General features: G+C 36.7%; 1 protein-coding gene across 1 annotated transcript in view; it reads left to right on the forward strand.

Annotated features, from left to right (window-relative positions):
* Positions 1-25,786, forward strand: part of LOC150102899 (tRNA (34-2'-O)-methyltransferase regulator WDR6) — a 624,232-nt gene that overhangs the window by 326,807 nt on the left and 271,639 nt on the right. Inside the window, exon 14 of the mRNA XM_090398196.1 lies at positions 6,889-7,044. Coding sequence (XP_090254322.1) covers positions 6,889-7,044 — 156 coding nt within the window. The remainder of the gene's footprint in view (positions 1-6,888; positions 7,045-25,786) is intronic.

Genomic DNA, 25,786 nt, shown 5'->3' on the forward strand with positions numbered 1-25,786 from the left:
GGCTACAGGAAGGGTACCCAAGGAATGGAAGGAAGGTAAGATAGTGCAGTTGCATAAGGGTGATAGCAGACTGGAAGTGTCTAATTATAGACCAGTTTGTGTGTCATCAGTAGTTGTTAAGATCTTGGAGAAAGTAGTGAGGGACTATATACAGTGTTGGGCAGATGAGGGTAATGTTATCTGTGAGAATCAACATGGATTTGTTAAGGGGCACTCTTGCTTTAGTAATATGATCCTTTTATAATAAAATGACAAGAGCAGTTGATGAGGGAAAGGCATTTACTGCCATTTTTTTGGATTTTGCAAAGGCATTTGAGAGGGTGCCACATAATGAGCTGATATTTAAGTTGCAGCACATCGGTTTAGATTTGGGTTAGTCAACTGGATTCAGGATTGGCTGTCGGATAGGTATCAGAGAGTTGTGTGTGGCAGGGCATTATCAAGGTAGTAGAAGGTTAGAAGTGGGGTTCCACAGGGCTCAGTACTGGGACCTGTAATGTTCAACCTTTATATCACTGACATTGTCAATGGATTGCAAGGGGATATTCAGTTGTTTGTGGATGATGTGAAGCTGGGAAGGGTTATCAGTAATAGTGCAGATGTGGCAGCCCTGCAAGAGGATTTGAATAAACTAAACAGATGGGCAAATGAATGGGTCAGAGAAGTTTCCGCTGCCCGACAAGACAAAGAAAAAAAGAGCGCATGGAGGAGAAAAAAGAATGGGCCGGCCTTAACAAAAGGATCAAGGAGAACTGCCGAGAGATTACAGGATGAAGTGGAAATGGCACTGCAGGAAAAGAAGAATAGAAAAGCCCCATTAGAAGATGAAATTATGGTAAACTTCTTAAAACTGGGAGGATGCCCTTTCATCAATGCATAAAAATCTTGTAAAGTCTTGAAGTTTTGAATACATCGATGGAAGGCTGCATACTCGACTGGAGGAAGTAGGGTAGACAAGAGATCTGGGGGTGATGATTGATAGAAAACTGAAATTTAGGGAGCACATTGCAAAGGTGGTGAAGTTAACCCAGAGGATTGCTGCAATACTGGAATTACGCTGACCTGCAGAGATATAAGAGTTATCATTCCATTGTATAAGATCCTCATCAGACCACACTTAGACTATGTTCTGAAATTTGATCCCCAGAAATTGACGGTGATAAATTAACTGTGGAAATTGTACAGAAGCAGATAACAATGATGGTTTCAGGACTGTTCAATATTAGTTATGAGGATCAGCTGAGGGAATGTGAACTGCAGAGTTTGGTGGATAGAAGAAGGAGAGGTGATATGATCAAGACTTTTAAACTGTTGAGAGACAGTTACAGGGTGGACACTGGGGAATTCTTTCGCTTGGTGGAACAGCAGGAAAGAGCGATGACAAGGGCCATCCCTGGAAGTTATGGAAGGAAGCTGTGAGCAAGAGTGTGAGGAGTGGTTTCTGTATGTGGAAGATGGTTGAACTATTGAATGCATTGCCTGATAGAGTGGTGAGAGCAAGAACGGTCAATGAGTTCAAGGAGTGGTATGATAAACTTTGTGTTTCCTAAGAAGGCCTCCCACAATAAGTCACTTGACTCCATGGAGGCCTGGATAATAATAATAAAAATGGAGACCAATGAATTTGTCCATTTTCTAATATTATCTATCCAGGTGATTCTAGATTGTCCCGAGTGTTTATTTTTTTCCCAGAAGCCAATCCCTCTCTTGCTATTCTAGGTAAGCTGTCTGATCTAGTTATGTGACCCAGCCACTGGAGCTGTTTCCTACATATTTTAGTTGTGATATTTTCTTGTGTTCTAGCAATGGAGCAGGTTTTCCTTCTAACCCCGTAATTTGGTACATGTGCCATGTATAGTATCTTCAAAATATAGTATTTTATTTATACCATTTATACCATGTATAGTATTTTCTGTAGTATTTCATCTTGAAGGCCAAAGTCTTTTCTCATCTATTACTAATGTCCAACTCTCACATCTGTGTAATTAGAGAGTTAAGAAGGGTATCAGTGAGGTAGAGTCTTGTAGTTAGCTGTATTTTATTGTCCTTCCAAAGTGGCTGCAGTATCTGAAGCGCAATAGTTGCATCAGTAATGTGCACTTTAATGTTATGTTTAGATCAACCATCTTGTTATATGCTTCCCAAGTAGTTGCAACTTTCTACTTCTTCCAAATTTTCATCATTAACTAGAATTTTCATAGTCTTATTACCCGAAGACATTGTTTTTGATTTGTGAATGCCGATCTTTAATTCATAATCACTAAGTGCCTTAGAAACTCTGTTTATTAATTCTTATAATTGATGTTCATTCTCTGCTATTAGGTCAGTGTCATCAGTATATCTGAGATTATTTATTTATTTTTTTTTTTTTTTTGCCACCAACTGTAATTTCAGTATTACTGTTTTCCAAGGCGTAGTTTATTAAATATTGTTTGTTTCATGCTTGCATGGTGATCAGAATACATTATGAAACTTATGGATACAACTACCGTGTTAGAGTAAAACTTTAGTTTAATATAAACCAAAATATACACTCGACGTTTCGACCTTCAAATTAAGTTCATCTTCTGGAATATATGTATATATACAAAGAAACAAGCTGCACTACAATCTACATGGCATTCTAAAGTTACTGATCAACCGTTAAAACTATTTGCCTGACCTCTGATGCTGAAATAAGAATAATAATAAAAAATCTCACAACATCAAAACTAGAGTCCTGTTATTATTATTATCTATTAGGTTACAAAGTTAAATTAAGCTAGAGAGTGACATGTTTATACAGAAAATAACAGATTAATAAATAAACAGAAAATAAACTTATTACTTATATAAGTATACATATAAACATATATTGCAACTGGTATGGATGGTGGCCAATAAAAAATGACAAATTGCTTAGAGTCCTAAAGTCAGGGTTTGCTGGAAACTAAGTGGGCTGAATGTGTGCAATCCAAATTCTTTGAATTTTTAAGCCACCATTATTATTAAGATTAGGGTGGTTAATCACAATGAACGGAAATTTACAGAATCCTGTGAAATTGTGATTGACTACCCTAATCTTATTTCTTATTTCTGCTCAGCCTCATACCCCTCTCTTCCAGTACTCTCCTCCATCTTTCCAATTTATCTGCCACTTCTCATGAATCTTCACACAGCACGATGTTATTCACATACAACATTGTCCAAGGTATGTCTTCTCTCACTTCTTCAGTCACCACCTCCATCACAATATTAACAGAAACGGACTTAATGCTGACTCTTGATGCAAACCAACTGTCACTTGAAAGCTTTCTGTCTCTCCCAGACAGGTCTGAACTCTTGTCTTCACATTTCTGTACATCTCTTGCACCAACCTGACATATTTTTCCAGCACCTTCTTCTCCCTCGGACACCTCCAGACTTTTTACCTTGGCACTCTATCATACGCTTTCTTCAGATCAATAAACACCAGATGTAGCTCCCATTGTTTCTTTCGAAACTTTTCCATCATTTGTCGTCAATCGACAAGGCATCAAGCCAACCTGCTCCTTTGCAATCTCCACCTCCTCCCTCAGTCTTCCATCAAGAACCCTTTCTAGGATTTTCATTGTGTGGGACATCAACTGCATCCCCTTTACTGGTGTGGGACACCAACTGCATCCCCTTGTAAATAGGTACAAGAGTACTTTCCCACCACTCCTCAGGCATTTTTTTTTCCTTTGGCAAACCTTTATGAACAGATCCCATAGCAAGTCAATGCCCTCCTCCCCCAGTGCCTTCCATGCCTCTACTGGGATCCTGTCAGGGCTCACCAATTTTTCATTCTTCATTCTCTTTACAGCCTCCTCAACTTCCACTTGACTGATGTTCTGTACCATCCCTCATAAGGCTGCCCATCTTCTCTGTGAGTCCTCACATTTTCCTCGTTCAAGATCCCTTCAAAGTATATTCTTCATCTGTTTCTTATATCCACATCCCTCCTTAATACTCTACCTTCAGAGTCTTTGATCTGCCTCACGTATAAGATATCCTTTGATGCCTTATAGTCACAGGAGATGGAAATTGCATTTCTTTCAGAAATACAATCCTCATCTCCTGTGCCTGGAGTACGTCAGGAAAAAGGTCTTTAAAAAAGTACATGATATATTATAAATAAATGATCTATTGTATACTCTTGTTTTTAAGTAATCCTACTTGGTTCTCTCAAAGTATACTTATCATTTTCCTCACAATCCTAGAGAGTAAGATTTTTAGGAAAATTTTGTTTGGATGATTGATTAAAGTGATAGCTTTATAATTGCTACATTTTGTACTATGCTTGTTTTTAGGAATAAGAATCAGAACAGGGGTGCACTAATCTTTAGGCCATGATTCATTGTTCCACACACTTGACAAATTTTGAGTTGGACATCTATAGTATACTATGGGTTTTTTCCCTCTGCTTTTCAGTAGTTCCAAGTTATTCCACCTATGCCTGGTGATTTTCCCATCTCCAAAGAGCTAATTGCAGTTTTTACTTCTCCTAAAATAGGGAAGTCTTCTTCATCCAATGTCATTTGTTTTATGTCTTCAAGGTTTTGATTATTAAAGCTGTCTTGTGAGAAAGGGTTAGCTGAGGTTAGTGCAGACAGATACATTCACATACTTTCCCACCCCCATCCCACTCAACAATATGACATCATTAAAACTTTAACCAATAGAACCATCATTAAAACTCGAACCAGTCTTTGTTCTAGTGGAACCTATCTTTCAAAAGAACTTAATCATATATAACACTTCCCTATCCAATGGCTACAGTCCTTACAGAATTAAAAAAAATAATAATAATCACCCCACCTCCCCCATCCTCAACCATCCCTTAATAAGGATTTCAGAAATGTGATCCCCCATCTTCTGCGCCTGGAGTATGTCAGGAAAAATAGCCCAGTCTTTAAAAAAAGTACAACCTCTATACAGCTTTTAACCTGACTGGAAACTTGTTGGGACCCCACTGGAACAAGCAAACTGGCCTCATGAGCACATGTATCTACAGACATAGGACACTAACTGCCTTATCCTCGTATTACGGTTGGGAGGTCCAAGGATGCTTGGAAGGCAATGGGTGCTTAAGTGCCTATTAGGGCCACTGATGGATGGATGGAAACTTGCTACCCTTATCCATTCTACCTAAGACCAGCTCCTTCTCCTCTAAGTGCCTGGAGTGTATAAAGTATCCTGTTCCTTAAATTGGATTACTTTGGATAGACAAGTAGATCAGCTGCCATCCATTTAGATGAGCACATATCTTACATCTGCAAGTGTGACTATGTCCAGTCTAGTCTTGCAAACCATGTATTGGACACTACTCACAGGATCTTCTGGAAGAAAACGAGCATGCTCCAAGACATTCAATTTAAAAAAAAAAAGACTATTTTTGGAATCTGTGGTGGCACTCAGAATGCAACTAAATTTAAACAAGTGCAAGAAATGTTCCAAAATTTGACAACCATTAATCATCAGAGGTAACATTGTATAGCTTAGGCAACCAAAAAATGGCCATAAAGGGTGAATCATCTAGATAAGATTTTAGAGTCATAGCCACGTGTTTCATGGAGCATTGTGTGTGTGTGTGTGTGTGTGTGTGTGTGTGTGTGTGTGTGTGTGTGTGTGTGTGTGTGTGTGTGTGTGTGTGTGTGTGTTACAAGTGTTGTTTGTACTTCCTAAAGATGGAAATATTCCATTATTTCACCTTGAAATATTGGGATCATTAAAATTAGTTTTTAATCCTTTCTTACTGCTGCCAATACTCCATCAAACCTCCAACATGATGTCCACCCAGGTACTTAAGCCTTAACACACAGTTAACTGGGTATTTTGAAAGATATTTTTCACTTGGTTATACTATAAATTAAAGATACCAATAAAGTATATTCTTAATTCCATCCTTTATCCAAGTGTAAGCAAACAAAAAAGTTTACACGTGAAGTAACTTTACGACTGGGCTATTTGTATATAAAGGCCAATAACTTCACATCGGTTGCCTTAGTATCCCATAATGCAATGCACATATCCTTACAGACATGTATAATGGTATGCATTATCGGAAGGGCCACTACCCAGACTGGTTTCAACTTTTATTGAGGTCTCATCAGTAGGAGTCAGACCCAGAAATGATACCAAGGTTGAAGAAATGCAGAAGTCATACTTCTGCATTTCTTCAACTTCAGCTTTGATAACATATGCACGTTATCAAAGGTATCATGCCTTATTGCTAAAATACTCTGGATTAGAGATAGATGTTGAAAGTGTTTTCACTCGGTTATGTGGCCAAGTTAAATCATACAGCCATGTAACTTGGCATTTTAAAAACTTGCTATGATACGATGGTCAATCCTTACAACATTGTCTGCTATGGCTGTAAATTGCATGTATTTTACTGGATTTTGTCTGTTTTAGAGGAGGAAACCCGATTTTCTCGGCAAGAGAACTCTTGGTCCCCCTATGAGACTGGCGCTAATTCACTTTAGTTGAAACACCCCGATAAAGGTTCTTTTCCAAGCTGTTTTCAACCAAAGGTCATTGTTTATACTGAATGAGCTATGATGGCTCTTTAATGTTTTAATAATTTCTACGGGAGTTTTTAATTGAGGCTGCTAGCCATAACTGGAAGTATATGACTTGAGTTCTATGTAGGGTTTGAAGAATATATAAAGGCCTTTTGAACTAGAGGTTTTCTCTCACAAACATAGTTTGGATTGTTATAATAAAATTTTTTGGATATCAACATAGCAATCACTGATTTAGAGCTCTAATGGTGAATGTTTTTGGCTGCAGAGAGATTTTATAATAATTAATAATAATAATAATTAAAGTTTTAAATATTAATTAATATTAATAAATTCATATATAAATATATTTATATTATAGCACAAGAGTTTCCAGAGTTTTTATTGCATCCATGGTAAAAATGGAGTCACAGACATACAAAAGGATGATGACTATGTATATTCTACAGGAAGAGATGGCCGTGTGTTGCTGTATTATGCTCTGTCAGATGGACTTGAATTGTTACATGAAATAAAGGTAACTGCTTTGAAATCTTATAAACTTTCTAGTCTCTTACTGTTTTCTTCCTTTATACTGTATATATAATCTCTTCAACTATCATTGCTTCAAGTTCCTGCTAAAAAGTGACAAAGCACTTCTCAAAAGGATCTCTGATATCCCAAAAACATTTGCAGAGATGACAAATGCAAACTGATGATGTGAATCCTAATTTGTTGCTTGTTACGAACGCTTCTGTAATTCAACTTTGCCACTGTGAAATTTATATTTTACATGCAAGAAGAGCGTTGAATTTCAACTAAATTATATTGGAGACGAAATTATATACTTGTTTTCATCTTCACTTTATCTAATTAAAGTCTGCATATGCAGTTCTGATTAGTTTACATTATACAGAGATCCTTTGACTTCACATCATATTGCTCCTTTTTAGCCTATAATGCACAGCATGCTTCCTTTTCTGGGATATATATATACATATATAATGCTATGCAATATGGTAAGACATTACACACATCAGTTTCTATCTTTATTGAGGTTGATCATTTGTTGAAAAATCTTCCACAGGAGTTTAAAAACTGTTAGTTTAATAGAATCCTGTTATTTTTCTAAGAACCTCATGAGTGATCTGAAAAAGAGAAAAGAAAAAAAGTTTTGTTGCTCTGTCTGAAATTAATGACAAAAATCATCTTACATTTTCAAGTAGCAAAATGGTATATATCACAATATTATTAAAATACTCATGTATTAGAATAATATTATATAATATCATAATATATTATAATAGTGAAGAAAAGAAAGTAAACTATAATTGACAATAATTTATATTCTTGTTTTCATCCTTAATATCCAAAAGCATAAACAAACAAAACTTTTTCATGTAAAATATCTTCATGGCTAAGCTTCTTGAATAGAGAGTATTAGTTGGCTTCAAGCTTGTGCAATTTCCACATGATTAAAGTTTAAAGAATTAAAACATGAAATGAACTAAAGTAGGTATGTCTATAAGACTGTGTTCAAAACTGTTTTAACTTATGGATCTAAGAGATGAGTAGGCTCGACCTTATATTTATTCTGCAGTATTCCTTCCTCATGTGGTTTGTCAAATCTATCCCTAAAACCATAGTTCCCTTTTCCTGACCGCTTATTTCCCATTAGGAACATTTCATTTCGAGAGAAGTTGCAAGAGAATTTGTACCTCTGCAGAAAGCTAGTTCCTAGGATAATCTGTACACTTGGGCAAGATGTCCTAGGGAAGATCAATAACTCTTAACAAACACACAAATTAAATTCTGGTAAGTATATTTTCACTCTTAGTTTCTTCGTTGCATATATCTCTGATGTTGAGATTCCCGATAGTCTAATTCGTTTCTTCAGCTTAGAAATTCCCTTCCATACTCTGGATTTTATTTCTTGAAAATAATCTCCAGTTATGACAGAGGCTTGGAAACCAGTATCTAGCAATACGTCACAAGGCGATCGTTGTACCTTCCCCTTAACGATCATTCTCGACTTCCTAGGATAATTTAGATTCTTGCTCTCTCTCCATGGTTTATTTGTACAACCATGAGACTTAAGTACAAGATTCGTCTCATACCTAACATTCCTATTGGATGGTCTCTTTTTTCTGAAACAGCTGCAAGCTAGGTACCCATATCTGTTACAAACAAAACATTTGGGAGGCTCCCTTCTGTTTCTTACTTCATTATTCCTCTCCACTTGAGCAGGAGTTAATGCAGAAGTTTTTGCTATCATTCCCTTAAACTGTTGCATGACTGCATCATGTTTGTCTATCATAGGCTGTTGTAGCCTTTCTACCTCTTGCCTTATCATAGTGCATAATTCCTCCATGTTTGTTAGCCCTACTTCTTTATGGATGTTCATTTTACTGTCAGTCAATTAATGTTGACTGATCGTTCTCGTTCTCCTCTTTTTTAATATGATCCTTAGTAGAGCTTTCTCTTACATGTGTGAGTCTTTTTCACTCTTGCTTTCGCAAGAGGAATCAAATGCCTTCTTGATGACATTAATATGGCTGTTAGTAGAAGCGGGACGAATGTCTCCAAGCTTCTCTTCTCTCTCCTTCACAGCAAGGAAACATTTCTCAAGATTTGTGATTTTCTTTTTGTACGCAGTCTCCTCCAGTTCTTCTTTTACTGATGAAACACTACCTAGTCGAGGTGAGGTTTATCCTCTTTTGAGATGCTTAGACTGTTTGTGATTGTCAGTAGTTTATTGTAAAATTCAGTCACATTCTCCTTTTTCTCTTGAGCACATCTCTGCAATTTCCAGAGATTTGGGCTCAGACTTCTTACCCTGGAGAACTGGGAGATCAAGGTTTCCTTAAATTTTGAGTATTCCTTAAGTATTGGGGATGAATACAAGAAGCTTTTGGCTTTTCCAACCAGTTTGCTTCTGAGCAGAATAAGAAGTTGGAAGGCTGACCACCCTCCAACCTTTTTCAGCTATTCGACGAAGCTAAAAAAATCTAAAACATCGTAATTTTCTTCACCAGAAAATTGTGGGATGACAAGTTGAGGATTAATGGTTCTAAAAAATTCAATGTCGTCCACCATCATCATCATCATGCATATCAAGGATTTAGGCCTAGCATGGCCTGTTTTAGCCTTAGAAGTCATCATTGAATTGTTTAAGAGGACGTCCTGGTTTTCTTTTTCCTAATGGCTTGTACTTTAAGGCTTGTTTTGGTAATCTTTCTGTTTTCATTCTTTGAACGTATTCCATCCATTTATGTTATATTTTTAAATTTTTTCTATTACTGGTTCTTGGTTTAATTCTTTCATAATTTCTTCGTTTCTTTTGTGATCAAATAGGGTATACTTTGCAGTTTTTCTCATAAACTTCATTTCTGCTGTTGTTAATCTTTGTTTGTCTTTTTGTTTTATTGTCCAGATTTCGCTTCCATACATTAAGACTGGTAGGGCTAATGTATTGTATACTTTTAGTCAGGTTTGTTTTTGAACTAGGTTTGGTTTAAATATAGAGTTAATTACACCTGTTATTTTTAAATATTTTGCAATTTTTAGGTTTATATCTTTTTCATTTTCATATGTGATCATACATTCTAGGTAGTTAAATGAATTCACCTGTTCTAAGATCTTGTTATCTATTACTATTTTAGTTCTTGTTGGATCTTGTCTTTAAAAGGCCATAGTTTTTGATTTTTCTGTTGATATTATCATACCATAATCTTTGAATATCTCATTTAGATCTAAAATAGCTTTCTGTAAATTATATTCAGAATTTGTAATTATTATTTGGTTGTCAGCAAGAGAAGAGTGTTTAAGTTTACTGTAGGAGAAAGTTTAATTCCTTGATGTAAATTTTTATTTCATTTTATTATTATTTCATTTAAGTAGATATTAAAAAGAGTTGCTGAGAGGGGACATCCCTGTCGGACCCCTTGGTTTATCTCTCTCATATATGATAGCTCGTGATTTAATCTTATTTGTATTTGATTATTTTCATATATACTTGTGATAGCTTTTAGGATATTATTTGGTATTTGTCTTTCTTTTAATATGTTAAATAATATTTTGTCAAATGCTTTTTCAAAGTCAATAAATGCAATATGTGTTTCTAAATTGTATTCTCTTCTTTTCTCTATTATTAATTTTAGGCTAAAGGCTAGGTCTATACATGATCGTCCTTTTCTAAATCCATTCTGTACTTCTAAAATAAAGTTTTCAAAATATTTCATTAGTTTGCTATTTAAGATTCTGCTATATATTTTGTAACAGGAATTACTGATATCTCTAGTTTTTAGGGTCATCTCTATTACCTTTTTTAAAGATAGGAATCACAATTGCTTTTTTCCATTCTATTGGGGGGATACCAGTTGAATAAATTTTATTTAAAAATAATAAGAGTCTTTCTTTAAATCTTGTTCCTGTGTATTTATATAGTTCTAAACCTAGCTTATCTTCTCCAGGTGATTTTCCGTTTCTTGTTTCTTTCAGGCTGATTTCTAATTCTTCTTTAGTTATTTCCTTTTCATTTTCATTAATTGTTTGCCAGTTGTCTTTTTTAAAATACTTGTCTGTCCACAGTTCTGTGTAGTAATTTAGAAAATCTTCTAATTTCAATTCAGTGTTTAATTTTATGTTTTCTTTGGTATCTGCATTTAAGTGTTTCAAAATCTTATATACATTGGGTCTTATTTTATATAAATCATATTCTAAATTCCATGATTCTCTGTCTTTTTCTGACTTCTCTTTTAGCCATGGCTCTTATTCTTTTATATTCTATTTCATCTTCTAATCTTTTACTGCTTAACCATTTGTGATAGGATTCTTTTTTCTTTTTGATTATTTCTTTGATTGTATCATCCCAGATCTTCAGTTTTTTCCTTTCTATTGAATTTTTTGGGCTTTCCTAAGCTTTCATTTGCTGCTTTATTTAGTATCATTTTTATATTAAGCCTTTCTATTTCTGTTTCTTGAGTTTGTTTTATTTTATCTAGATATTGGTTAATTCTTTGTTCATATAGCCATTGTACATTTGTGTCATTCAATAGTCTAGTTTTATAAACAAATGTTTCAATTTTTCTTTCTGTTCTTGTTACTTGTAGCCATTTAGGTGGTAATCTTAATTTTATTTTAACAAGGAAGTGGTCACTGCTTATTTCATATCCTCTGTGAACTCTAACATCTAGTGAAAATTTTGATGTCTTTTCATTTAATATGAAGTAATCTAATATTGATTTCCATCCTCTTGCTGCCCAAGTATATTTATGTATGTCTTTATGTTTATAGAAGGAATGCATTATTTTTAGGTTATTATAAACTACAAAGTCAATCAATTTTTTAACCATTTCTGTTTAGAGTGTGTTCTCCATGTATTCCTATATTATTATTAATTTTCGTGTTTCCAATTCTTGCATTTAAGTCTCCTGCTAAAATTATGTAATCATTTTTATTTATTTTATTATATATGTTTTGTAGCTGATTATAAAAATCAATATTATCCTGTTCTCTTTCTTCTTCTGGGGCATATAAACCAATTATTGTTAAATAGCCTCTATCTATTTTTATTCTAACTTCTATTATTCTTTCATTCCATAATTTATAATGTTTTAACTGTTTTGAAAGGGAGTTATGAATCCAAATCATGACTCCTGCTTGTGCTCTTTGGTCTCTATTGACTCCACTGTATATCACATTAAAATTTTCAGTTCTCATAGTTCCTTTTAATTTCTTTTTTGTTTCAGTGATTACTGCTATTTTAAAATTTCTTTCATTTAATAACTGGTCTAATTCTATTTCTTTATATGCTATTCCTCTTACATTCCAGTTTGCTATGTGTATTATATTTTGTCGTTTCCATTTTTATTTTACCTTTTCCATTCCAGGGTCATTTCCAATCCGATTACCTTTTTCTGTCAGCTTACAAGTAGGATTATGTTCTCCATGTCAGGGGACTAGCCTGACGATGGAAGAGTTCAGTGGTAGGGCTGCTACCTTAAGGCTTCTGAACTAGCCTTCTTCCGAATTTAAACCCATAGGAGGAATAGGGTATATTGAAGGGGAAAGAGTAGATTATAGAAGAATTATCGTAAGGTTTATAGAGAGGGCATAGTTGTAAGGCCAGAAATGAAAAGACCCCATGGCCTTCGAGTACTCTAATATCATAAGCGTCATAAAATAAGAAGAGTTGGCTGATAAGACCTTATAGGAAAGATTAAAGTAAGTGGATCGTCCTCAAAGTAGAAGAAGGAGAGGACAGATCCAGCTAGGTGTCCATGGGAGTGCCGCTTCCCTTACAATCAAGATGATTGTCCCTTATGGCCCTGTAGGTCCACGAGTTCTTATTCAGTATATTCGGACCACCCCACCATACACACACACACACACACACACACACACACACACACAGTGGGCTCCCCTATCCGCCACCCAGGGGGACATGCTGTCTAGGGGTTACAGTGTCAATTTACAGTTATAGGGGCAACAATGTTGTCCATTATTGTTCTGATTGTATAGTTAATACCTGTAGTTTCACACTCCATAACAAAATTATTTCTCAAAATAAAAATTTTCTGTAACTGCCTGATTCATTACCAAAACTATCTCACAAAATCCACAATTTTCAAAAATTAATGCGGATTAAATCCTATTGACTGCGGCATTGTAATAATATTGATATTATTATTTATTTCTTTATTCTTTACGTAAGTTGTATCTTTTGATATATTTCCTTATTATATCTCAATATTAATTTTTTCTGTTTCTCTTAATATCAGTCGTACTCCAAGTTGTAATCGTTGCTTGAGTTATTCTTATCACCTTTAATCCTTTAGTCTACAATTTCGTTCCCCCCACCCAAGGTCGTAACTGTTCCACTTTCACCTGTGTGGAGTATAGATTCAGGAATTGCCTCTGGCTGGACCCAATTTCCATTGTCTAACTAGCTGACTTTCTCTTATACTGATGTTTGATATTTTATTTATATAACGACTGTGCCATTAAATATCTCGCACAGGAATTGTTTGTCTTTCCTACACATGTGAGAGTAATGCTCAGCCGAACATGGAATTATCTCAAAAACTCAGTTTGAAATCAAGCAACATTTGAAAATTATAGTCAGCCATGGTTAACTTTAACTTTAAGGGCACACAGGTTCTATATTTTTATGAGAAGTGCATTGGTAAGTCGAAATCAGGCACGTTATTAACAAACAAAACAATTTATTCATACTAAGACATGGAAATTACAAAATGAGAGGAAAAAGATTTCACACATATCAACTTTATCTGGTTCTTATTAATTCTACTAAGTAACAATGCAATGTATGTGTCTGGTTATCAAATTACTTAAATCAGCACTTCTAGCCTTTAGCTTAAAGACAATGAATTATGCCAACTACGCTTCACATTCAATCTCCCTCCCAACATTAACTCTTAACATTGCTTCGTAATACTGACAAATGCTCATAATTCTTTGGATAACTATTTCACAATAAATTAGAAGTGAAGCTTTCTGACTTCAAAACTTTACATTATGCTAGCAACTATATAATCAACAATCCTTGCCTTAAGGTTCACAATCCATAACAGTTCTACATTAATCTTCCTTGAACCCTGTCGCAGCCAGTTCAGCATTCAAGATCCTAGAGATCACGAACATGATCATCTTCTTTCCTGTTAGAACCGCAAATGGACACTACTCCACGGCAATTATGATACGTCATTCTCGGAGATTGCTTAAGGAACTTTGCGATGGGATTCTGGAACGGCCCAACACCACCGCTAAAAATCTCCTACGATCGTAGAAATACTGCTAACGGGATATCTTTCCCTCCATCCTTGGAATGGCTGGACATGGGGACCTCTTCGAAGCGACGCTGGAACGTCAGGAACAAAGAGCCAGGAGCAGAGCGCTTGTCTCCTTTTTATTCTACCTTCACAACCTTGGGACGTATTCAGATCTAGTTCCCCGGATGTTCTACCAGGGATTTCTTACCCCCTACAAAATTGCTGAGTCATGGCGGGGAAACCCTGTAACTTCGCTGACCTTACCTGGTGATAGCCTCAGGTCCAAATTTCTAATCCTGTCTGGGCTATCTGTTTGTTTGTGCAATATTGGCAGTCAAATAATTTAGCAGTACATTCTAATATTTAACCAGATTACATAAAACACTTATAAAAATTGTTAATTAAACTACAAGTATTTGGTATTGACTTTCCTTCTCAAGTAAAATTGGTATATAAGTATTTTGTACAAAATTCCTTCTATACAAGATTTTACTACAGAAACTGCATGCGAAAAAGAGGCTATGGAAGAGATATAAGGAGACAGGTGAAGAGAAGATGCACGAAGAATATAAGACACAGGCCAGGAGAGTAACTAGTTTGGTAAGGAAGGCAAAACTGGAATATGAGAAGAAATTGGCCCTAAGATCCAAAGAAAATCCTAGGGAATTTTTTTAGCTATGTGGCTAGTAGGAGGAGAAATGACTGTGGAAGAATGACATTGTGGGATAAAAATAGGAACAGAGTGACTGATGCAGAGGACATAGTGGAATTGTTCAATGAACACTTTATTGGTGTATTTCATCCTGGAGGAGTAAATTTTAATACTATAGGGATAAGGCAGGTTCGAGGTTTAGAGGTGCAGGAGGAGAGCGTTTTCCAAATAGTGAGTACTCTGGATGTCAGTAAAGCTGTGGGACTGGATGGTATTTCACCACAAGTTTTGAGAGAATGTGCCGAAGAACTGACAGCTCCTTTGGCCTGACTTTTCAATGAAAGTCTGGCTGCGGGAAAGGTGCCCAGGGAATGGAAGGAAGGTAAGATGGTGCCATTGCATAAGGGCGGTAGCAGACTGGAAGTGTCTAATTATAGGCCAGTTTGTGTGTCTTAAGATCTTGGAGAAATTAGTGAGGGACTGTATACAGCATTGGGCAGATGAGGGTAATGTTATCTGTGATAGTCAACATGGATTTGTGAGAGGGCACTCTTGTTTTAGTAATATGCTAGCCTTTTATAATAAAGTTACAAGAGCAGTAGATGAGGGAAGGCATATACTGCCATTTTCTTGGACTTAGCGAAGGCATTTGACAGGGTGCCACATGATAAGCTGATATTTAAGTTGCAGCACATGGGTTGGATGTCAGGTTGGCTGTCTGATAGGTATCAGAGAGTGGTGTATGGTGGGACTGTTTCAGGTGGGGGGGGGGGGGCAGAGCCTCCCTAATATATATATATATATATCCGGAGATGCTGCTCTTGAGACCAAATATGGAAGTGTTACTGAACAAACAGCCTAGCTGTTGCTGTTTAGTGTTGACACTGCCAAACTTGACACTGTATCATTAGATGTCTGCCAGCAGTGTTTTAAAAATTTGTATCAATGATGTAAACATTGTATTGAGTTATGAGCTGATTATACTGGTTGGTGGTTAAGGATTTTTTTCAATTTTATTTATTTATTTATTTTTAATATATATATATATAGAAAGGCATATACTGCCATTTTCTTTGACTTAGTGAAGGCATTTGACAGGGTGCCACATGATAAGCTGATATTTAAGTTGCAGCACATAAGTCTGGATGTCGGATTGGTCAACTGGATTCAGGATTGGCTGTCTGATATCAGAGAGGTATCAGAGAGTTGTGTACGGTGGGGCAGTTTCAAGGAAGCAGAGGGTTACAAGTGGGGTCCCACAGGGCTCTACTGGGACCTGTATTGTTTAACCTTTATATCAATGACATTGTCAATGGATTGCAAGGGGATATTCAGTTGTTTGCAGATGATGTGAAGCTGGGAAGGATTATTAGTAATAGTGCAGATGCAGCAAACCTGCAAAAGGATTTGAATAAGCTAGACATGTGGGCAAATGACTTTGGGTGTCGGTTTAACGCAGCAAAATGTAAGGTCTTGAGGTTTGAGAAACATCGATGGGACACTGTATATTCTATGGGAGGAATTATATTGGAGGAAGTAGGGGAGACAAGAGATCTGGGGTGATGATTGATAGAAACCTGAAATTTAGGGGACATATTGCAAAGGTTGTGAAGGTAACACAGAGGATTGCTGCAATAATGAGAAGGACACTGACCTGCAGAGATAAAACAGTTATCGTTCCATTGTATAAGACTCTAATCAGACCACACTTGGACTATTGTTTTCAGATTTGGTCCCCAGGATTTGAAGGGGATAAATTAACTGTGGAAAGGGTACAAAGGCAGATAACAAAGATGGTTTCAGGACTGTACAATGATAGTTAAAGGATCGGCTGAGGGAATGTGGGCTGCAGAGTTTGGTGGATAGAAGGAGGAGGAGAGGTGATATGATTGAGACTTTTAAACTGTTGAGAGGTGGTTACAGGGTTGACACTGGGGAGTTCTTTTGCTTGGTTGAACAGCAGGAAGGAGTGATGACAAGAGGCCATCCTTGGAATTTACGAAATGAAACTGTGAGCAAGAGGGTGAGGAGTGGTTTCTTTGCATAGAGGATGGTTGAACCATGGAATGCATTACCTGATGGAGTGGTGAGAGTGAGAACGGTCAATGAGTTCAAGGAGTGGTATGATAGACTTTGTTTCATAGGGGGAGGGGGCCTCCCCTCAATAAGTCTTGAGAGACTTTGTGTTTCTTAGGAAGGACCGCACACGATGAGTCTTTTGACTCCATGGAGGCCTGAATAATAATAATAATATATATATTTATATATTTACATAATCTGAAAACCCTGCTTTAGATGCCAAATGTACAACTTTTTCAAACCACGTCAGGCTTCTAAAAAGCATGGTGAAGGTATAACAACAAGCGATGAAATTCATCTTCCACCTGTAGACAATCACAAAAATTCATTTCTTCCTTTAGAATTTGAACACACAGCCTATTTACTGGAAAGCAGGTGCACTGTTCATTCAGCCAAGCAGACCAGATATAGAATTAAAGGCGCTTAAAGCTGCTATGTGCATTTACGAATGTTGCTACTAAGCTGGGCAATAAATGTTTGTTTTTGAGCCAGTACCTTTCAAGACTGGTAAAAGAAATATTCTTCTCTATTTATTTATATGTCATTATTCTAATTATTTCATTGGCAAAAACTATTTGAAATGATTAAAAGAATATCTCAGCCTGGTCGGCTGAGTGGTTAGCGTATCTGCTCTCCAGCCAAAAGGCTGTGGGTTCGAATCCTACCATGGGCATGGATGTTTGTGATTGTCTGTGGAAATACTAGTGGTGGTGGTGATGGTGGTAGGCAGTAGATGGCATTGGTGTAGTTGCAGTTAGTTGTAGTTGGTTGAGAGTTTTAGAATAGTGCCATCCCTCGATGAGTCTTTGGACTCGCTGGAGGTGTTACGTAACAGTAATCTCTTATCTTAAAAAAATATATTTATACATTGTTCACTTATACTCTTTTAGTGCTATATATAGTGGCATGACCAACACATTACTTGATCTGTTCCAAATATGCAGAGCAAGAGGGCAGCTGTAGAATGTATGTTCTACTGTTTCCAATCAGTAACATATGTCTCCGATTGGATCTCTGATGTTAAAGCACCTCCATTTGATGGTATTGACCGGAAGGCATCCATATGCAATTCTCCAAGCAAAATCCATCCTGTTAGGGTATCCTTGGAACTTCAATAAGTTATGAAACAAAGTATTCTTGTCAGTACACTGGAAGTTTGCAGCAAAAGTGATTAAAGATTTCTTTATACCAAATTTTACTTTTTTTTAATGGAAAGAATGTCAATGCCAGAGTGTTGTAGCATTTTTAGAGTTAAGCACAGAGTGTTGCTGTATTTATGAACAATCTAAGCTTTTGGACCTTTATAATCATTAACTCCAAATAGGGGAAGATGAAAACCTAAGTAGTACAGGAGAAGGTCTGCATGTGTGATTAGTCTGCAATATTTTATGGATTTTTCAAACTGTATTGCTTAAATAGCAGAATTTTAAAACTGCAACCCCAAATCCTCCATGCAAGGGCTCTTCAGTGGGAGCCAGACCCAGAGGTGATACTAAGAACTAGAACTTTACTGTCTTTAAGGGTGAAGCATAATGCTTTTAATCCTTGCTATCTGATAAGGTTATTGTGTAGGGAGAAATTTATGAGCTACGTGCACAGCCCGAGTTGGGCAAGTTATAGCCTCAGGTGAGTTTCGTTGATTAGTAATATATCTGGGTTATGTCTATTATTGAATTCCTGAATTTCTAGCCCTTTATTTTTGTAATCCTGAAATCCTGCAGCATATTTGCAAGAGAAGAGGTGATAATAGCTGATAGATTTGGATGTGGATTAGCCAGGTTCTGGTTTTTGACTATCTGTTTGGAGCAGACGACATCGGCATATGTTCTCGTTTGATGATGAAGATTCATTTTCTTAATAGGCTCAGCTAATGGTGGGCAAGCTCCTGTTGCCATGTTCTCACTCTTAGAGGGCTGAGGAGCTTGAATTTCAGGAGTTCTTGCACTAGATGATGTGATAGGTTGACTATTTACGCCGTTCCATCTGTTTTTGGGGTGACGAATACACCCTCTATAATTAGCAGGGTGAGGACCGCCACAATTAGCACACTTAGTCGGGGTGAATTTTGGCTTAGGGCAAGTGTTTGTGGGGCGATTCTCGCCACATTTTAAGCATATATACTGAACTTTGCTCAACTTTTGTACATGGCCAAATGTTTGGCATCTATGGCACTGCCCAAAAGATGCTCTTTTTCTCAATGGTTCTGGGGTGATTTTGAGTCCACAGATTGATTTTAGATTGTATATGTCTTTATAAATATTATGAATCTCTACTAAAACTAGAGGCAGAGGCAGATCCTGCAGGTTGACGTCAGTGACTATTTCATCCGGGTCAATATCCTCAGAGACTCCTCGGAGAACCACCTTCAAATTTTTTTCGGAGGCAAGTGAAAATGTATGATATTGTATTCCTCTTGCATCCAGCTCCTTTGTAAGATTTCTATAATCAGCTACTGTGGCAGGCTGAATTTTTATGTCCTCATCAACATTTTTGGCCAATCTATAATTTATTTGCAGGTTAGCCATGGTGGTTCTTAGGGTTGTCCATCTCTGTTTTTTCCTCTTAGGATAAGCGGTGGCACCTTCTCATTGGGGGAGGCAGAGGGATCTGAATTGGGAGCATCTTCATCCATACCAACATCATTTGTTGGTTCAGAAGTGAGAGTTTTTTGCTTTTTACGAATATGGGTCTCTCCTTGATCAGAGGGATTAGAGGCAGAGACCACCAGATTGAGCTTTTCCTCTGTTTGAGGAGTGTCTTCATTCCCCTCATCATCAACCCCGGGTAAGGAATATACGTTTCTGTAGCCAGGCCATTCTTGTTCAGATTTTTTAAGTAGGTTTTTAATGAAAGTGAGTGCTAGTCCTTTGTCAAACAAATCAATTATCATGTCGGGATCAATCATGTTAGCAGGCTATTTCATCTTGAACTTCAAAAGAAGTTCAAGATGAAATGATGAAATGGCCAAATTAACAAGTATAAGCGCTGTCTCTTCATCGAGCAATTCGGTGACGACGTCTAGGTCAGGCACACTCATATCGATTTAATTGCATATGAGCGCAAGTAGAAATCCCGCAGATCTAGAGACCTGCCAGCAGAAATTCTGTAGAGAATCCCGCAGCCTCAAAGGACTTTTAGCAATATCGAGCTTTCGCTAAACGCACAAAGCAATAGCAATTATTGGAGGGCTGTGAGAGTACAGGACTTGCCCTGTACCCTCTTTCTGCCATGTGTCGACTATCAGTCGAATTCTACAAAAGGTGGAAGACTATTGATGGGCACATTGTAGGGAACAGGAGAGGGCCTGGGAAAATTGGATGAAAAGTCAGTCTTATTTTGTACTCCACTACAATGAAGATTCATAAAATCAAAACTTGCTAATCGCCACTAAGACCAAAAGAAGCACGTCTAATCGCAATTACTCTAAAACCCATTTCACGAATGAGGTGATGCTAAGGTTGAAGTAATGCAGAAGTCATATTTCTATAGACGAGTTCCCAAAAGGTTTCACATATTATTATTAAATTACTCTGGATTAGAGAAAGTTGTTGGAAGTTTTGTCACTTGGTTATACTATAAATTAAAGATACCAAGAAATTATATATATGGTTTAATCTGTTATTCAAGTGTAAGCAAACAAAGTTTGTGCCTGAAGTATTTTCTGGACTGGGACAACTCGTATATATAGATGCTAACGACTTCACATCACTTTCCTTAGTATCCCATAATGCAAAACACATATCCTTAAGGGTATGTACAAGTGTGGTCTGAAAAGTTCTTGGCCTCGACCACAGATGGTAAAACTATCGCCAAGATTTTTTGTTTTTCTAAGTTGGTACATCTGTCATAAGCATCCATGTGAAATGCAAGTCATTCTATCAAGTACTTTGTTTTTTACAGCTGTCTGAAGCAAAAGTGTTGTCTGTATCCCTTGAAATGGATAAAATTGAGTGGTTATAAAATTCTTTGTAAAAGAAGGTTTAATGCCAAAAGAAATTCAATTGAAGTACATAATAGTTTATGGGAACTCTTCTCCTTCGTTTTCGACAATTAACACAACTACAGTTGAAGACGTCCAAGAAGTGTAACAACACCAGAAATCATTGATCAAGTGTACGATATGGTATTGGATGACTGGCGAGTCAAAGTGCACGAAATTGCTGAGACAATAGGCATTTCAAAAGAACATGTAGGATATATTTTGCATGAAGAATTGCAAGTGAAAAAGCTTTGCACAAGATGGGTGCCGCGCTTTCTCACAGCAGATCAAAAACGCACTCCCATGAAAATCTTTGAACAGTGCTTGGAGCATTTTAACAAGAATAAAACTGATTTTGTGTGTAGATTTATTACTATGAATGAGACTTGGATTCACTATTACACACCAGAATCCAAACAGCAGTCAAAACAGTGGACTGAAGCCAGTTGGTCAGCACCAAAGAAGACAAAGTTGGTTCCATCAGCAGGAATGGTCATGGCATCGGTGTTTTGGGATGCTAAAGGCATTTTGTATATTAATTATCTTGAAAAGGGTAAAACAATAACTGGGGAATATTATTCCAATCTTTTACCCAGACTAGATGAAAAAATTCATGAGAAAAGACTCAGTTTGCAGAAGAAAAAAAATCATCTTTCATCAGGACAGTGCTCCACCTGCCCACAAAGGTGTTTTGGGAATGGGAAAATTAAGGGATCTGCACTGTGAATTGTTGGAACATCCATCCTATTCCCCAGATTTGGCTACCTCTGATTTCTATCTCTTCCCAAAATTAAACTCTTCCTTGCTGGTCAGCGTTTTTCTTCGAATCAAGAAATGATTGCACCTGTAGAGGGGTATTTTGCAGATCTTACTTAGAACCACTACAAGGATGGGATAATGGCGCTGGAGCATCACTGGAATAAATGTATTAGTTTTAAGGGAGATTATGTTGAGAAATAAAAATAATTTTGAAATTATAAATTTGTTTTTTCATTGTTAGGTCGAGAACTTTTCAGACCATCCTTGTATAATGCTATGCATTATGGGAAGGATCAATACCCAGACACCTCTGGGTATCACATCTGGATCTGGCCCTACTGAAGAGACCTCAATAAAGGTTGAAACTGGTCTTGTAGTGACCCTTCCCATAACGGGATACTAAGGCAAGTGATGTGAAGTCATTAGCTTCTATATACAAGTTGACCCATTCCTGAAAATTCTTCAGGTGCAAACTTTGTTTGCTTACACTTGGGTAAAAGATTAAATGAAGTATATAATTTCTTGGTATCTTTAATTTATAGTTTAACCCAGTGAAAAAAACTTTAAAACAACTTTCTCTAATCCTTAGTAATTTATTAATAAGGTGTGACCCCCCCCCCCCCTTTTGGCAACTCGTATATAGAAATATGACTTCAACATTACTTCAACCTTAGCATCACCTCTGGATCTGGCTTGATGGCCTTTGACTATATGATGATATTAAAGAGCCGAGGCCTTTTCTCTATCTGTCATGCCATCTATCTGTCTTTTCTTTCTCCTAATACTATCAGGCTCTCTTCCACCTCTATACTAACTACTCTAGGCCTGTGATGAGCAGACCTTTACTTTTCACCTCGATAAAGGTCGAAATTGGTCTGGGTTGTGAATCTTCCCATAATGCATAGTATTATACATACCCGTAATGTTAAATCTGGAATGAAAGGTTCAATTTGTTATTGAGCATTTAATTCAGGATTTGACTAGGATCTAAAAACTCTATAAAAGGGAAATGCTTGTAGATAGGTATAAGTGAAAACTTTAATGTATTAATATTTTATTAACGGAATCTTGTGAGTGATAAATTGTAAACTGTCTTATAAATAACATACCAGCGTCTAAAAGGTCTTAGTGAAAGTTACTTTAGAAGGAGAAAGTTTAAGCCAAGTCCACTTTAGCCTAATCGGCTTTTGAACATAACCCCAGGGCATCGCAATGCAAAGTCCGAGACTCGTGTACGGTGTTGTGTCCACTTTCAATATTATTCCTTGTATTGTTATATCAAGCCACTAAAAGTGAAGTCTTTTCTACATGGGTCACGTGGTATCTCTATCACACAAAGAAATAGCCTCAGGGTAGAGCCAAAATTCAATGTGACAGAGTCCTCAAACTTTACCTCACTTAAAATCCTAAGAAATTTATATTTTTAGACTGTACCACTTAGAATTATTAGATTAAAGATATAACTCAATCAAGAAGTAAGTTAGAAGATATACTTTTGTGACCTAGCGTTGCAATCGTGTCCTTAACTTTATTCAATTAAACTCCCGCTCAGATCCGTAATGAGTTTCACTAGTAGTGCATCGAATTCTATACACAGATTTATATATTTAGTTAAAATCAAGCAAGGGTTATTTGTTTCTAAGATTACAGTTTAACATACAAGAACAATCATCACTCTAAATAAAACACATTCTAATCTAAATCAATTTATTAGCTTGACTTCACCAGATATGATCTCTGAACACATTTTTTTCTCAAGTAATTCACACAAAGGTAAGTAATTCTATATCATCTAGATTACTACTAAATTCCAGTATTTAATTTCTATACTAACTTCTGGTAACATTAACCATTCTTCAACATACAAAGATTCAGTTTCAATTAATAACCATTCACTCATGACTTTCTATAAAACACACGCGCTACACTCCTGACCTATACTTGTATCTGAGACCTTCACTAATAAATCTTCACATATTAATACATATTCAGATTACATTCATATAAATAACAACTAATAACCACTCGATTGTACCTCTGTCCGTCTGCTTCTGCTTTAGTCTATCCTCTGTTTCATTGGGACATTTCTTTGTTTCCTTCAATCTTCCTCGGGTCAAGACCTTATAGTAATTACCAGCTTAGACTTCAGGATGCGTGCGTCTGTAGACCTTTCAGCGGCATGGTCTGCCGCTACTTTCCAGGAATCTAGGACAAGGTTACCTGCTGTAATATCGTTCTAGTGTAGAGGTATCGTTCGGCCATCCCCAAACCAGCACCAGACTAAACCTTCACTACTCAAGGAAATGTGAGAACTCCACACGATGAAAGACCAAGAGAGCCAGGGGGGGGGTTCCTAACCCTTTTATGTGTTTACCCTATCGGTAAAAAAAAACACAATACTTCACTGTTCATCCGGCACCTCGATTTCCTATGTCACATGATCTCATGACGTCCCTTTTCTCCATGCTTGTTCACCTACATGCCAAGCATGTGACCACCGGGGGGCAATCGTCAGCAATGTCCTTGAACCTTGGACTATTTTACACACAGAATACGTTCTAGTGTTTCTTTTACAAGTTATTCTTACATTGAATTTAATATCAACACAAAACCTATAAATCTCTTAATTTACACTTTTGTCTTGGGCAACTTTCCTTTATACATATTTATCTAATTCCTCTTTTTTTTTCTTTTACATTATAAAATTCTCCTTGAGCTAATTAATTATTCCTTTCATCTTAAATCAATGTATTCAATATTTTCTAAAGTTCACAATGATACCTACTTAGAAACAAGCATGTTTACTTAATTATTTTACAGGGATTTTTCTTCTTTGCTCATTAAACCATGATAAATGAAATTTTAAAATTCTTACCTTATCATGGTATAACAACGGCACCCACGTGATGGGGAGCATTTTGGGGAGAAGTGTAAGGGAGTGTGCAAAAAAGAGTTAAGTGTTGTGAGCAGTCAGTGACGTAATTGGGAAAGCAGACAAGGATATCTATAAGCATTTGGCGGTGAAAATAGCTCTCTCAGCCCTCTGTTCTTCGTGGTGTCTCTCTCCCTCAGCTGTGGGTTCTGATGGAAGCAGTTTGTGGCGAAGACTAGAATGATGGTCAATGATGGCTACAAAGTCAGGCAGCGATCCATTTCAAGCATAGCAGCGGCACAGCCATGCAGCCAGCGGAGACTGCAGCTTTATGCAGAGTCGTACGTGCTTTTTCATCGAAGCGGTGTCGCTAAAGTTATAGGAACAGTTGTGGTTCATGAACATAATCACTAGTGGTAGAAAGTCGGAGGAAATTACAGATAGCAGACCTTGGAACCTAACTGAAGGGAATCAGCAACGATTGATGTTAAGCCCACGTGGTCGGCAACGTAAAAACTTTTATTGTCTTTCGTACTGAGAGCAGGACTAGAGCGAGTGAAAGTGCTAACCGTATATATGTGATAGGACTTTTTATAACTGTCTGGAATATAGTGTTTTACTTTGTGGCAAAATGTTGCATTTTTAGAAGTTCATTGTTACTAAATTATGCCCATGATAGAATTTTGGTATATTGTAGTCTAGTCTGGGGAATTGAAAGGTAGTTCACTTATATAACTGTGATAAGTTAATGAGAATTAGATTAATTGATCTGTTGAAAATACTTTAAGTGACTATTTAGTTACAATTAGATAGATTGTCTGTGAACCTTTGAGATTTTCTTTCTTGAACAAGTCATTATATGTCTAAAGCAAAGTTTTGATCTTTGTGTACAATACCTTAGTGTAAAATAAATGTTTTTCTTTCTCTACCTAAGAGACTTGCCTGATTTTTCTCAATAGTCTACATCCAAGAATCCAGTTCACTATGGAAAAGGAAAAGAACAATTGTTTACCCTTCCTAGACACCTTAGTCACATGCCTGCCTAATGATACACTTACCTTCACCGTATACAGAAAACCCACACACACACACAGGCAGATACATTCACAAACTCTCCCACCACCACCCCTCTCAACAATATGGCAT

The sequence above is a fragment of the Typopeltis vanoorti genome, chromosome 9, assembly GCF_054136105.1.
Source record: "Typopeltis vanoorti isolate ZY-2024b chromosome 9, IOZ_Tvanoo_1.0, whole genome shotgun sequence".
Taxonomy (NCBI): domain Eukaryota; kingdom Metazoa; phylum Arthropoda; class Arachnida; order Uropygi; family Thelyphonidae; genus Typopeltis; species Typopeltis vanoorti.